Here is a 16,415-nt window from a genome sequence, read left to right as displayed (position 1 = left end):
GGAAGTCTGATTCCTTTGAAAAACAGTATTTGAAGACCATAGTTGGGGTACCAAATTTTATCTTCATGAAATCAATTATTCAAAAGTCTTTCCCACTGCTGTTTCTAGTAAGTTTATATGGCTGCATATACACAGATTTTCAAGCATGAACCCCTCATATTTCTTTAAAAAGAAATCCTTACATTAAAAAAGGTATTACATTAATACCTTTTTAAATCAATGACTTTTCAAACATCTTTAACCCAAAATTCCAGTTTTAAGCCTGTATTATTAGGTTTAGGATTTCCACAAAAGACTGTTTAAAGAACAATTTGGAACTTAAATATCTAAATGATGGGGAAGTAGTTAATGTAAAAATGCATACATACCTCCATAGGGTACAATCATTAGAGCCATCAGAATGGTTAATACAGCATCATTACTTTGTTCAATTAAAAAAAAACAGTGGATTACAAATTATGCTTTTAGTCATATGCACCTACTCATATACTGTGACCTCAAATCTTGACAATACAAACCTACCATCCCCTACAACACTCCCAGACACCCATTTGCATTTCATGTTTAGAATTTGTTGTTTCTGGATCCGCCAAGTCAGATAAGACGCCCCTGCCTGCTTCCCAGTTGCCAAAAATACGTTCTTGTTATCATCCTCTCATTTCATCTGTTCTTTGTTGGATTAGCCCCATCATTTTCATGGTGATTTCAGGACAGAGAGAAAGTAATAAACACCGCATTCAATCCTCTTATATTTCATCTATTGTCCCGTTGCTTTTTAATAGAAAACACATTCTGAAAAGCTGATCAACTGTAAAATATACAAATTTCTAATGAACATAGCACATATGTATATATCTTAAAACACAAAGTATACAGGAATATAGAATACAAAGGTTTAATCTATGTCTTTTAATAAAGAGTTTGTTCCAGAAACAATACTGAAAATGTTAAACTGGTAATAAATGGGGAAAGAGAATCAAGTGGAAGTCTTTATTTTTGTTGTTGCTGTTGTGGCTTTCCTGTTTTGAAACTTGTCTGCTCTGTTGGCCAGGCTGGCTTCTATCTCCAGGAAACAAGCAATCCTGCCCCAGCCCCCTAAGTAGTTGGGACTACTGGCAAATGTGCTGTAGAAATTTTTAGTTGAGAATCTAAAATGCTAAAATCAAAGCTGCCCTCTGGGCAGAATGATGATCTTTTGCTTCGGAGATAGAAAAAAGTTTCCCCCAATAATTCTTACAGCATTAGTGACTCCTCTAAAGATGAACTAGCCTCACCATCTGCTTTTAACTAGCATCCTCCTTGCTCCCTGGCTTTGCTCCCTGACCCTTTTAAGTATAGAAGATGACTATCTCCCTTATGCCAGTGAGGACAGGCAGCTACATCTATGTTCTGAGACCTTTGATTAGAAATACTCTATTAGAACTTAAAGGCTTTTCCAAGGACATACCTCAAAAAATACCAGGTTGAGAACAATTGTAGTAAAATAGCTGCCCAAGATGGGACTTAGGAATAAAAAACTTTGCTCAATTTGGACAAATCTTTTCTTTCACATCCAACAAAATTCAAGTACCCCCCCCCCCAAGAACAAAGTACTGGAGATACTGAAAAATAAAGACCGTTCTTTAAAAGCTATCTTTTCTTTAGATAAATCCTCTCCCAGTCTGCATATTGCTACTGCTATGGAAATCACTAAATCCTGAAACTGTAATGATTTGTTAACTGGTATCAAAATTTAGAAAACTACACCAAAATAAATTCCAAATTCCAAACAAAATTTAAACAGCAGTAAACAAAGCATCAAATTTGTAATTATCTGGCTTGGTGAAAATTATGTGTCATAGAAAAAACAAAATACTTTCCTCCTCCAATTATTAAGTAATTCTACTATAGAAACAAGTATCCCTGATTCCAACATTTGGAAGGCATGGTGAATTCAAGGCCAGCTACAAAATGAGACCTCTATTTCAAAACATATTTATTTATGTAATAGATACCAATCATTTATAGCTAGTCTTAATTTTAAAAAAGGAATTTGGTTTTTTTTTTTTGTTTTGTTTTGTTTTTGTTTTTTAAGATAGGGGTTCTCTGTGGCTTTGGAGGCTGTCCTGGAACCAGCTCTTGTAGACCAGGCTGGTCTCAAACTCACAGAGATCTACTATTCTATGTACAAAATAATTTCTTTTGTAGGTAACACTACAATAAATCTGACAAGATAGGAAAATGTTAGTTCAAAATTTCAAATATAGTTCTATCCATTAGACCAGGTCTTCTTTTGTGTGTGGGTCCTTGGGGAGAGCTATGGATTGAAGACCAGGTCCATGTGCATGCTAGGCAATTAGTCTACCAAGGTTGTTTAGAGATAGAATCTTGCATGTAGCCCAGTTTGGCCTTTAACTCCCTGAATCCTACCTTACTTAGCATCTGTAGTACTGAGATTATGGATATGCACTATCACACCCAGATAAATTAGATAATAATAAGGCACTTAGCACTCAAAACTTTGGAAATAGAAATTTCCAGTTAGGCTCGGCTCTTCAGTAGGACAAGTCCTGGACATTGACTAAAAACAGTGAAAAGCAGCGCTGCTGAGTGATTTTTTTTTTTTTTTTTAAATTGTGTGTATGGCGATGATACCCAATCAGGCTGTTTACTTTGGGTCTGTACTGTGAACAAGGACAGATGCCTGCACTTGCATGGGGAGACACCATTCTGCTGAGTAGTCTTTCATTCAGTAGGACAGCTGCTTCTGACAGTTCTCAGAGTTCAAAGAGCACATACCCATCAGATTGATTTCATCAAGTCTATTTATTAATGCATTTCAAGTTTCAAAAAACCTTACATCTTTGCACAATACTTTATTTTTTGCAGGTTTTAGTAAAAATTTCCAAAGTGAACAAAAAAAAGATACTGTATAAAACACAGTGGACATTAAACTGACAGTAGTATTAGATCTCACTGGTCCTGATCCTTTCATTTTTACCACATCTTGATTTGCAGTGGAAACAGTTCAGTGCATGTATCTCTTCAGAAAACATTTAACTTAGACTCAAAATAAAACAGGGCAGTGTATAACTGCCAAAACCCTACCACAGGATAACATTACAAGCAAAAAATGTACATGTTCCAAAGTCTACCACACTCAAGAAGTTACTAAGAACTCTTGCAGAATAAAAGTCACCATTTTAGAAATGCAAACCCACTTCCAACCTTTGCACAGTCCAAAAACAAAGGCATTTGAATGATTTAAAGCAGTGTCATACACAGCTACCTACTTATTGGGTTAGAATTATTTATAGTCTATCTGGGGTTTCATGTACAAAATTTGTCTCTAAATCATGTACAAAAAGCTGTTTTGAAAAAAGTCATCACGTACTGTACAAGTTTACAAGGAGAGATCCCATTGTTTCTCTAGCGTTTTTTGGCCTTGCTGGCTCGCGTCACATTATGAGTGATTGTGTAAACCTTAGACTCTTAAGAAAAGAAGAGAAAGGAAAGAAAAGAAAAAGAAAGCCAAACACAGTAATCTTGTCAACCTTCCTAAATTTGCCTCCTAGTAAAGCCAGGAAAATCACTGCTGTTGACTTCTAATTTAAGTAATGTAGCTGGAAAACAAAAGCAATGAATATGTCACAAGCTTACATTTTTAATGCCCCCCTCCATTTTCTGCATAGCGATAAGCCTGTTAATACATTAAATGCTTTTGTTTTCTCTTTCTTTAAAAATGCCAATTACTTATATCTGCTTAAAAAAGAAGTTTATAATGGGACACTGTGCTATCTACTTTCATTGTTGTTAAAATGGCTTAAGGGTTGGAAAAACAATGTCAGAAGGCCTATCTACAATTTCAACTACCTGCAGAGCAAATTACTCATCTCTAGTGGTTACCAATGATCAGTGATGGTGTGCTGAAGACCTGTCCAAATATTTCAGTGAAGACACTGATTTTCTTTTCCATATCAGACAAAAACACAATTAACAGACTTTTAAGTATATGGAATACACAAAGGAATAAGCAGGCTATACACACACACACACACACACACACACACACACACACACAATCATTTCTGACATAATTCCTACCAAGGGATGAATAAAATTTCACCTAGCAATTTAAAAAGGGAATTGGATTAGGAAGTGTAAAATACTAAGCAGAAACAAGACATAAAGAACTGACTCTGAAGCCAAATGCTGTTGCTGTCCAGTTTGCACCCCAATCGACTGCATTCTTCAGCGCAGCCTCTCCTGCTCACAGCAGCCATGTGACAAGGGAAAAGATGTATGTAAGAACCAACTCCATCATAAGAAAAGGGAAAATGATTCTCATTTCAAAACTGCCTGTGTGAAGCATTACAGAATCCTGGACCACTGAACACCACCATTCTCTGTTATCCTGAGTATGTCAATTAAACAGTAATTTTTCATTAAGAGCGGGAAAAATTTATAATACAAAGAAACATCCATATTGCAATTTCTGTTTACAATTGCACAGAGAAGTACAGTGTACGTAAGAAATACATGTCTGCATATAACAAGGTATGTACATTGGCAAGTGATGTATCCAATGTTGAGGTGGTTGAGCCTCTCAGCCTTGACTGGCAGTTGAAAAAAATATATTTCAATTTGTGATAAAAGTTCATTGAGAGCCAAGTCTGTCTGCAAGTGAAGAAAATGCAGCAACAAAGAACAGGGAACATGGGGCACATAATAATATTCTAAGACTTTGTGCCATTATGTTAAAAATATCTGTCCATAAGAAAATTGGGTTCCTTTTCCATCTAACCCCCCAATTGGAATTTTCAGGCTTTAAATTTTAAGTAATCCCACCCGGACTGAGGACATGATCTCTTGCCATTTTTTCTTCAACTATGAACTGTGAGGGTTTCGTCTGGAGATGATGACTTAACAGGTTTCTCTTTGGAGTGAAGTTTTCCCACTGTAGGCACTAGGAAGAACCAAGGCAAAAGCTGCAGTTAGCGTCGCATGTGTCCCATTTGATAACTCTCCCGGGGCCTCTGACGCGGGGGCTGCTGAATGGGTTGTGGCGGTCTCCTCCTCTTTAAAGTGCCTGAAACAAAAAACAAAACAGCTCACTGTGTACCACCTCCTCATCTTCAAAAGCAAATCACTCTTTCACCAAGAAAAGTTATTCTTTGTGACTGATCAGCAGAAGTATGTGCCCTGTAACATAGTTTTTCATTTTTTTTTTTTTTTTGGTGGCAATAATCATAATATTTTAATACTTATTTCATTTGGGCCAATTCAAGTTAAAAACAACAACTTTAACATGTACTCAATATAAAATTTACTAAAATGTTTCATCATTTTATGTTGTCTTTAAGACTGATTCATATTGAATGTATAACAGCACATCTCAGTGGAGATGAGCCACATTTCAAGTACTTGACAACCTTAAGAGTTAGACTGATTAGTCTACATTAATATAGGTTTGCAGACAGAATCTATGACTTGAGCTCTGACAGACATTTGTGGCCTGTCAGCACAGCAGGATTGCAACTAACTCATCCAGTCCATTATAAAGATTTTAAGACTGCTCCATAAGTGCTTACTTAGCATTTTTTGTGAAGGTTTAACAAATGATAAATCAGTTTTCTGTCTATACAAGTCAAATCTGTTCTACTGAAGGAGAATGTCATGGTAACAGTGCCTAAAAAGAGTCCTATAGCTCTTGGAAATGTGTTAAAACTGACACAAGTGCCTGAGTTCTGACTCAGGAAACTTAAGAAAACAAGTTTATCAAATCAAACGTCCTGCCATGCCCACCATGACTTCTGGGCTCTCTTGTCCCAACACAGGAACAGAGCAAAAATACAAAGTAGAGGAAACTACTTTGTATAGCTTTCTAGTTGACCGGACAAAGCTCTCCTAAGAAAGGGGGAGATGCCAGCACCCAACCCTGGCTTTCTTGCCACTGTCTTGGGCAATGTCTTCCCCATACCTATAATGACTAGCCATATTATACTTTGGAGAGGGGAAGGGAGGGACTGTTAAGAATGACTAATGTGTAACACAGAGAAGCTGCTTCCTCTCATGCCTGCTTCAAATGCCCAGGTTTGATTTATCCTAGTGGTGGTATCCTCCCAAGAGAAAGGGGAGACTATGTGACAGGTTCTTAACATCTGAGGCTGCTACACCAAGACTCCCCTACATACAGATTTGTACTTTCAGTAAGCATCACCTAGGAGGAAAATGTGCTTCCGTGCCAGAAACTATTTCAAGAACACAGACATTACAAATTGTAACAGTGCCATTAGTTATCAGATGGAAAGACCAATAACTTAAAAGCAGCTTAACTACCATAACAAAAATAAGGTACAGTAATAGACTGAGACAAAAAACAAGGGGTGGGGGAGTCCAACACTAGGACAGATCAGCATCACACTGGTAGAGAGTAACTAGATTGGACTAACAAAGAAGTATACAGCCACTGAATCATTTGTCAAGAACAAAGCCCCATAAACACAGTTATTAAAGCCTTGTGGGTGCTGCATTGTCCCTGCCTGGAAGCTTTGGCTCTACTCACAGCAGCACCCATTGCTCAGCACCTTACCTGGAAGTGGTTTAGGAGGAGGCAACTTTGGATTACTACTTGGAGTGTGAACACTGCAAATCTTGATAAATCCAGCCATTAACATGATCAGGGCAATTCCCATAAGCAGTACTGCCCACCAGTTAGCCTGGATAGGAACAGAATTCAACTGTTTTAAGACAGCAGATACTAATAACCATCATATGTAGTGTTTACAGCTTCCAAATTCTGAATATCCACATTGGCTTTAATATAGATTGTAACACTTATGCAATTACTACTAATTATTTCTAGCAAAATAAACATTCAAAATACCTCTATCATCTGAGGCTTTACACAACTTATTACCTCTGTTCTGTTTACTCAGATCCTAAAATAAAAATACATGCTGTGCTAAAACTAAACCACCCCCAGCCACTTTTTATGCATATATAAACTCTCTCACATTAGAACAACGTTTGTTTCACTTTGAAAAAATCTCTAACTTAATGAAAAGTTACAAGCACAGTGCAAAGACCTTTCTTTCAAAAATCTGACCCAGAGTCAGCGGCATGTACCATATTACCCCTGTGTACGTTAGCATGAAAGTACCATAACAAGGAACTCAACTGGCACTCATGTGCTTGCCGCCTTGCCACCAAGATGAATACCTAAGTTCAGAACCTCAGAACTACTGAAAACGACAGGTGTGAAAGCAAATACCTATAATATCAGCACTGGAGAGCAGAGACAAGTGGATCTCTGGAGCTTGCTAACCAGCCAGTTTAGCCAATCAGAAAGCTACAGGTTCATGATAGACCCTTGTCAACAACAACAAAAAGTGGAAAGCAACAACCAACATCAGAATCTGCCTCCCACATGCACATGCAATCCCCAAAGCAGACCACTGACAGATGAACAGAGAGACAGAAAGATATAGACAGACAGACACAGGTAGACACATACACAAATTCCTATGATACGGAGTATTTTCCTAGATAGGCCATGATCATCACAGACCCATGCAAGCTTTGCTACCTGTTCCCCTCTGCTGTCCTTCAGTCTGGAAGGATCTCACAGGTTCCTTCTGACCTTTAAGACTTTGACATTTTGGGGGCTGCAGAGATAGTTCAGTGGGTAAGAGAACACTTAGAGAGGATCTGGGTTTGATTCCCAGTAACTACATGGCAGTTACCAATGATCTGTAATTCCAGAAACAGGGTATCCTATGCTCTCTTTCAGCCTCCACAGGGAAAAAAAAAATATGCATGTGATGCACATACATACATGCAGGCAAAATACACACACACAGAGAATAAATAGATACTTGTGAAATTTTCAGGGCAGTTAAGTACAGGATGTTAGTGACCAATTTTGAATTCCCCAGTGTTTCTTATGATCAGATTTTGGTCATGCATCTGTTAGGCATGTTACAGAAGGGATGTGGTACTCTTTTATCACATTCTGTCAGGCTAGACATGACTCTAATTTCATTACTATGATGCTACCTAACCTTGATTACTTGATTGGGATACTATCCACCAGGTATTATCCAATGAGTATTTTGTAGAGATGTAATTTGGAACTATGTAAACATTTCATTCTTCACCAACTATTATTAATATAGCTACTTGTTCTGTTGGGGTTTTCTATCTTATACAATGGATTATAACCCAATACTATTATTACCATGGAGTTTTTTAACACCTTCCTCATCTCATTCTTTAAGCACTTACTTTCTCACATAACAAAAATTTCAATATCTGAGTCCTGGATTACTCTTGTCTCTGTTAAACCCTGGTTCTCCTCCTAGGAAGACCCCACCTCACCCCACTTGCACACTGGCACAACATTTGCCTTCTACATAGCACAGAGGCCTCTTAATGTACTTCAGGGTTTTTCCTACTCTCTAGACCCTACTCACTCCACTTGAACACTAACACAGCACTCAACTTCCACACAGGGCAGAGGATGTTCACAATATTTGAGCTATGTCATCCCAGACCATGTTCTTCCCCACCCCACACCCTCCTAACCAGGTAAGGCTCTATTAGCCAGATATCTCTGTGGTACTACAGCTCTCCATATCTGAAGTGGATTACTACCTTGCTTAGATTCAACCAATGACTTCAGGAACAAACTAGTCAAGAAAAGAACCTACATGAGCTACATGATGGAAGGAAAGAATAGATTCCAGAAAGTTGTCCTCTGATCTTCACTTACACACACACACACACACACACACACACACACACACACACACACATGCCTTTTTTTTTAATGTAAAGGAGATAGATAGATAGATAGATAGATAGATAGATAGATAGATAGATAGCTCGCTCAGTGGTTAAGAGCATTGGCTCTTCCATGGATCTAGAATCAATTCCCAGCACCAACACATGGCAGTTCACAACCATCTGTAACTCCAGTGCCAGTGGATCTGACAATGTCTTCTGACTCCTGCAGGTACCAGGCACATACATGGTACACATGTATACAAGCAGGAGAGCACTCAAACACATAAGATGAAAATAAAAAGTAATGAAAGAAGAGTGAGGCCAGATGTGGTGGGACAGGTCTATGATCCTAGCAACTGGGAAATGAAGGCAGCAGGAAGATTAGAAGGCAGCAGAAGTTCATTCAGGGCTAGCCTCAGCTAGTACTGAGTCTGGCCTGGGCCAAATGAGATCCTGTCTCAATCCTTTCCCCACCCCCCCACCCCAAAATTATGAAAGAAAAGGGAAAGAGGACAGTTCTGTTTTTAATCTAAAAATGAACTCAGAATGACACATTTCACGTGGCTTGTGGTCAGTTTTTTACAATCCTCAGGAAATGAACTTAGAATGACATAGTACATGTGGCTTGTCATTAGTCTCTTACAGGTTTTAGGTCTGTACAGGAGAGACCCACAGTAACCTTCCTTCCTATGTTCTCTTATTATTTGTTTATTTGTGACCTGGATTTCTCTTGTGTAGCTCTGGCTGTAGGTCTGTACAAGCTCTGGCTGTAGGTCTGTACAAGAGAGTCCCACAGTAATCTTCCTTCCTTCTGCTGTCTGTCTACCTACCTACCTACCTACCTACCTACCTACCTACCTACCTACCTTTCAATCAATCATCTTGCTATGAGTGGGATTTCTCTTGTGTGGCCCTGGCTGTCCTGGAACTGCTCTGTAGACTAGTAGATAAGGCTGGCCTGAAAAGGACTACCTGTCTCTGCCTCCCAAGTGCTGGGATTAAAGACGTGTACCACCATTACCTGGTTCTATTTTCATTTTTATTCTACAGTCTTTGAAAGGAGTTTCCAATTTTTTAGTCTTATGTTCAGTATGGCAGGGATTGCAAACTCAAGTGCCCACATGGTGGGAAGGTGCAATGCAATTTAGCCTTCCTGCTCAAAGATCTGTTTTTTACTCAATGATCTGTTTTTTAGAAGTTACAAATCAGAATTTTTAGGAGAAATCTATTGTTAAATGCTGGCAAACTAGTTAAGAGTTTCTAAATACAATGAACAGACCACACAAAACATGTTGATAGGACTAAATCTGGCTTAGAAATTATGGGTTTGCAATCTTTTTTTTTTTTTTTTTTTTTTCTCATGCCATGTAAGGTTATTGTGTTGATTTATGATCTATGGGTAAAATAAAAGTCTAAAAGACAAAACATCAGTTTTTATTATATGTTCCAACTGTTCTAGGTGTACTTGGGTATACTTTTGTGTTCTGCTGAATGAACACTAAGAGACCTGGAGCTTACAATCTACTCTTTAATCTACTTCTTCTGTCTTAGACTGTCAGTTTTCTAAAATGTTCTTTTGTTTGCTATAGAAACAATTTTCAGAGTTCCTTTCTTTGTTCTCAGGATGATATCAATCTTATTACAGAAGTTTCCTATGGATTCCTATTGCTTTTCTGTTTGTACTCATTGTCAAGTAACAGACTTGCTGTTATCAAGAGGCAGGGTGCAGGACTCCTATCAGTCTGTCCACAGTCCAGAGCTAATTTTGAGCAATGTTGGAAGCTCAGTATTCCTGGAGTCCAGTTAGTAAATACCAGTAGACCCCTTCGTTACTTTAATAGCTACTGCACATTTTTTAGTTCCTACTGGGAGCAGTGCCTCCTGTAATGTGACCAATTCTTAAGCTCAGAGGACAATGGTAGTCCTACTCCAGACAAGTTGAGGCTTAGTGCTGCAAGCAGCGACGTCCACCTTTACTGTTCCTCATATTCTTCTTAATACCTAGTCTCTAGTCTCCTGTGTTCCAAATACCATTTTTTAATTAGATTATTTGATTTTTTTTGGTGTCTAGTTTCTTGAGTTCTTTACATATTTTGGAGATCAGCCCTCTGTCAGATGTGGGGTTGGTGAATACCTTTTCCCACTCTGTAGGCTGCCATTTTTTGTCTTGTCAACTGTGTTCTTTGCCTTATAGAAACTTCTCAGTTTCAGAAGATCCCATTTATTAATGTTGATCTCAGTGGGGATTGTACTGAATTTTCAGAATGCTTTTGGTAGACTGCCATTTTTACTATGTTGATCCTACCTATCCAAGAGATTTTTCTATTTCCTGATATCTTCTCTAATTTCTTTCTTTAAAGACTTAGAGTTCTTGTCATACAGGAACAGTTCTTGTCATACTGTCATACTTGTTTAGTTAGTTACCCCAAGATATTTTATGTTGTTTGTGGCTATTGTGAAGGGTGATGTTTCTCTAATATCTTTCTCAGTCTGTTTATCATCTGTATAGGATTTGTTGTTGTTGTTTTGTTTTTAGTTAATCTTGTATCTTGTCACATTAATGAAGGTGTTTATCAGCTGCAGGAGTTCCCTGTAGAATCTTTCAGGTCACTTATATAAATTATCATATAATCAGTGAATGGTGAAAGTTTGGTTTCATCCTTTCTAATTTGTATTCCCTTGATCTCCTTTTGTTGTCTTATTGCTCTAGCTAGAATTTCAAGTACTATATTAAATATGGAAAGAGAGGACAACTTTGTCTTGTTCCTGACCCAAGGATGACCCCAATGAAGAATCTGAGCAATAGTGACAGGATAACTTAACTGCCTTCCCCTATAATAATATTGAGAACTACTTTATTTGCCATCCTAGAGACATCACCCAGTAACTGATGGAGGCAAATGCAAAGATCCACAGCTAAGCACTGGGCGGAACTCCTGGAGTACAGATGAAGAGAGAGAGAGGAGTGATGATATGAGCAAAGGAGTAAAGACCATCTTGGGGAAATTCACAGAGATAGCTGACCTGAGTAAGTGGGAGCTCACTGGCTCCAGACTGACAGCTGGAGAACCTGCATAGGACCACAATTTATCCCTAGTGCATGAATTGGATTTTTGGAATCCATTCTCTATGGAGGCAGGAGGGCCTGGGTCCTATTCCAAATAATGAGACAGACTTTGGTAATTCCCCAAGGGAGACTTCACCTCTATGAGCAGTGGCTGGGGGGAGGAGGGTCGGGCAACAGGGAGAGTGGACTGGGATTGGTATGTAACCTTAAATTTAATATAAATAATATATATATATACATTATATATATTTATAAAAAATGAAAGCACTTTTTGGGATAGTTACTGCAATGTCTCATCATTCTATCCCATTAACAGAGATACAACATACAGATACTTTGGTGCTATTAATATTCCTTTTTCAGATCTACAATAGAACAACACAAATGGCCTTAACACTGGAAAAGTAAAATCTGGATATAACTGTGGTTGAAACTTGACTTAAGGACTAGAAAGATGGCTCAGTGATTAACAGCACTAGCTGGCTGGGCAGTGGTGGCACACACCTTTAATCCTAGCACTCAGGAGGCAGAGGCAAGCAGATCTCTGTGAGTTGAAGGCCAGCTTGTTCTGCAAAATGAGTTCCAGGAAAGGCTCCAAAGTTAAACAGAGCAACCTTATTTCAAAAAAAAAAAAAAAAAAAAAAAAAAGAGCACTGGTTGTTTGTCTAGAGGACCCAGGTCCAGTTCCCTAGGGCAGTTCACAACTGTCTGCAACTCCAGTAAAAAGGGATTCGATGCACTCTTCTAGCCTTCATGGACATACAGATATTGAATCCAATTCCAGGAGCTCTGACTTACTTGGTCTAGGCCCTGTGGTGCTCTTGGACAATGTTCACCAAGTAATGTCTAAGGACATCCTATGTTTGTAATTCTTCCATGAGTAAATGCTCCTGTGGTTGTTTCCAAAACAAAGCTAAAGAAATGTATACATTCCAGGACTTCTCCCAATCTCACCAGCCTCTAGTTTTCTCAGAGGCACTGGACAATCAAGCTGAGAACAATTGTAAACTGTGATCCACTTGGGAAGCTCTGCCATAAATCTTCCATTCAAAAAGAATAGCAGATACTTAGTATTTAAATTAATAAAGTTACAGCAAAATACAAGGGTAGTAACTGATTAAAAAATGAGAAACTTCATTTTGAAGGTTGAGGTAGGATTGCTGTTAGTTGGAGCTCAACCTGGGCTACATAGCAAGTGCCAGGTTTAGGAACATGATACAAGACTTGCCTCAAAAAATTGAGGGGTGTGTACTTTGAGCCCAGCTACGATTAAAGACCTGGACATTATAGTTAGAAAGGAGTATAAGGAATGCTTTTTTTTTTTTTTAATCAAAATAGTAACTAAAACTTTTGGCCAACTTAAATAAAAAGTCACAACATAGTGGGGAATGAAAGGAAGGAGGCACATAATGATAAATTTGAAGAAAAGGTGAAAAACCTAGCCAAAAGATGGAAAGAGAAACAAGACCATATCAACTATAGGAAAAACTGGAAAAGAATTACTAACGTCCTTAACTCCCACTTAAAGAACAGGCGATAACTGCCCAGGATCTCAACATATTTAATGGTGAATGCTTTGTGTCTGATTCTCAAGAACTACACGATGCCTGTTAAAGCTTTAGAGTATGTTTATCAATGCCTCCCAGCTAAAACAAACCCAGCAAAGATATGGAGCATATTCTGGAAAAACTTAAATATGGCTGTCAAAACAACTCTCCACAAAGAAAAACAACAACAAAAATATTTCCATGGCAACAGTAGCCATAAAATATTAAAGTGTTCAGGTTCTTACTTTATAGAACTGTATGAGGAGAAAAGGGGCATAAAACACATCAAGGAGACAAAAGGACACCAGGTGGCACTGGAAAAGACACAGTGAAAGTAACCCTTCACTCTTGCACAGCCTCTTACAGCAGAACACCCTAACAACATACACTTCCAAACAGAAAACATTGCCCTGACTGGTAAGATGCCAAGACACAAACTATCATTACTACAAAACAAACCTTGTTATGCAAGGAAACTCTGCAGAAAATCAAATGAGACAAGCAATACAAAACAAACTCAGTATTTGCTGTCTTATTGCTTGACCTTGCCAATGTTCACTAAAGCATTGAAAGTCTGCTCTCCAGGCATTGTGGGTGGTGCTAACCGAAGATGTTATATCAATGTTGACATTATAAAATAAAAGACACCTGTTACTCTCACTCATGTACAGCAAACCTGTATAAATCCAGAAGTGCCTTATTAACCCATTCCAGAACATAAGATAAGTATTCTCATTGCTAATTCACAGAAAAGAATCTTTCATTAAATCTACTTTAAAAAAAAAAAAAAAAAAAACAAAAACAAAAGTAACAACTTGGAAAAGGGAGAGTCTGAGTTCTAAGTCAATTTGCAAAGCAAACTGTTCCATTTTAGGTATAGCACATTCTTAGTCATACCACTTGCAGGTAAGTCTCCTACACAAATAGATTGGCGAATATGAACATTTAGGTTAATCTCAGCAATTCTTTAAGAAAATCACAGTTGACACTGGAGGGATGGCTCAGCAGTTAAAGAGCACTGGTTGCTCTTTCAGAGGTCCTAAGTTCAATTTCCAGTACTCATATGGCAGTTCACAACTGTAGTCCCATGGGATCCAATGCCATATATGAGCAAATATACATGCAAACAAAACACCCATACATATATATATATAGTTCATCAATAAATATATGCATATGGGTATACCTGTTATACTGAAACAAGAAACACATAAACCAAGTAGCACTTTCCAAAAAAGTCCAGTGAAAACATTAATATATATGTACCATCAGAAGAAATCACCTGCAAGAGACAGTGTAAGCAACAGAAGAAAGCAGAATGACTCCTATAATCTATAATGGACCTTTGAATGACACTCTCAGGTGGAGATCCCAATCATACCAGAAGGAAATAAGAACCAGGGATACTCAAACATTAAAAACCTATTCATACAGAAATTCTAATATAAACAGGCAATGTTCTTCCTCCAACATTGGTGACCACTGTCCAAGTAAAACTAAGATCAAACATTTTAAGTTAAGGTTTTTATGAATGAAAACTATACTTACTACAATCCACTCAGCAATGTTTTCATAGAGTTGTGGACTGAAAATTGCTTTTTTCAGCCTAGCTAGAGGACCATCAGCATCTACTAATCTGCACCGCATGAAAACATCACAGTAGCCTCTGAAGTCATTACATGGAGAGCCTGGCTGCAGAGTGATAGTCCGACCATTGAACTGCTTGTTCCACTGTGAAGACCCTGTACTGGCACAAGTTGAAGGGGCCACTGGAAAAAGAAGTGCCAAACATGGAGGTCAGAATACCTGGCGTGACAGTCATGGAAAGCAAAAGAAAGATGCAACTACCTAAACTCATTCCCATATTACACAGACCTATACTAATTTGTCAGAATAACATCATTAATTATTTAACTTAAATGTTAAAATATAATTATTAAATCTTGACTTAATGTCTACAATGGCTTTGTAACTACTGAGCTTTGCTTACGTAAATTATTGCCTAAAGCTGGCAAGATTTGGTCTTAATGCATCATTTAACAACATTGGAAGGACCATAATACAATGCTATATTTAAATTTTTCTCAAGAGAGACAATTTAGCTGGAAAATATCTGTTCAAACTGTCAGTTTGTCAAGGGAAACTTAGAGACAGGAATCTTCTCTGCCCCCACCCCACCCGTGTCACCACTCTCGTGGCAGCTCTGTCTGTCTGTCTCTGTTGCGTTCTCTCTGTCTCTCTCTCTCTCTCTCTTCCTTTAAGCTATAAAAGGTTCCTCCAAAAGTTTTAAAGGAAGCCTCTTTCCTTTTAAGGCTCTAAGCTGTTTCTGATACTGCTATTCCTTTCTCATGCTCTCCAACCTAAATGCTCAACATGGTCTTGAGGTCCTTTTTCCCAATAAACCTCATTCCCAAAGAATGAAAAAAAAAAAATATTAATGGCAAATGATAGATTTTGGAAGTAGACTTTAAGGTGAGGTATTGAAAAGCCTTACTCTTCTTCATGCAGCAAACATGGCATAACTCCTTATCATCTTTGCCATCAGAGCTGGCACAGGTGCACTCCTCCAAGTCATACTTCTCACAGATAGAACCTGCACATTGCTGGGGTAAAGGCAAATTTTATTTAGTATCTGTGCAGTCAAGACTACTGTCCATGGTAACAGGCAGATATAAGCTTCCAATGTTAAATAATAAAGTGAGTATATTTAATGTAATAAACAACAAGGCTAGAGATGCATCTCCATGGCAAACAACTGCCTAGCACATGCTAGGCCCTGGGTATGATCCCTGGCACCAGAAAACGAAAACACAGGTGAATATCAGAACCAACAACATCACATAAATATACCTGAGACTAAATGAAAGTAAGTTATACAACCTTTAAAGCAATTAAAGGTGGGGGGGGTGACTAAACGAAAGCAGAAAAAGCAGTCCCACATTTGTGTTGGTTATTATGGCGTCTCTATAAGCAGAGAAAAAGTAAGTTTTCTTCATGCAGGACAAAGTAACATTTAGCCATGGAAGTTCAACAGA

At 38.1% G+C, this 16,415-nt stretch overlaps 1 protein-coding gene across 1 annotated transcript in view; it reads right to left on the bottom strand.

Annotated features, from left to right (window-relative positions):
• Positions 1-2,786: 2,786 nt before the first annotated feature.
• Adam10 (ADAM metallopeptidase domain 10) overlaps positions 2,787-16,415 on the bottom strand; it is a 98,867-nt gene continuing 85,238 nt past the window's right edge. The window contains exons 13-16 of the mRNA XM_051197908.1: positions 15,875-15,983; positions 14,929-15,149; positions 6,572-6,698; positions 2,787-5,068 (exon numbers count right to left, since the gene is read on the bottom strand). Of these exons, the coding sequence (XP_051053865.1) occupies positions 4,974-5,068; positions 6,572-6,698; positions 14,929-15,149; positions 15,875-15,983 (552 nt within the window). The 3' untranslated portion in view covers positions 2,787-4,973. The remainder of the gene's footprint in view (positions 5,069-6,571; positions 6,699-14,928; positions 15,150-15,874; positions 15,984-16,415) is intronic.

The sequence above is a fragment of the Phodopus roborovskii genome, unplaced genomic scaffold (assembly GCF_943737965.1).
Source record: "Phodopus roborovskii unplaced genomic scaffold, PHOROB, whole genome shotgun sequence".
NCBI classification, from domain to species: Eukaryota; Metazoa; Chordata; class Mammalia; order Rodentia; family Cricetidae; genus Phodopus; species Phodopus roborovskii.
Note: the sequence above shows the minus strand (reverse complement) of the source record. Positions and strands in the feature narration are given on the sequence as shown.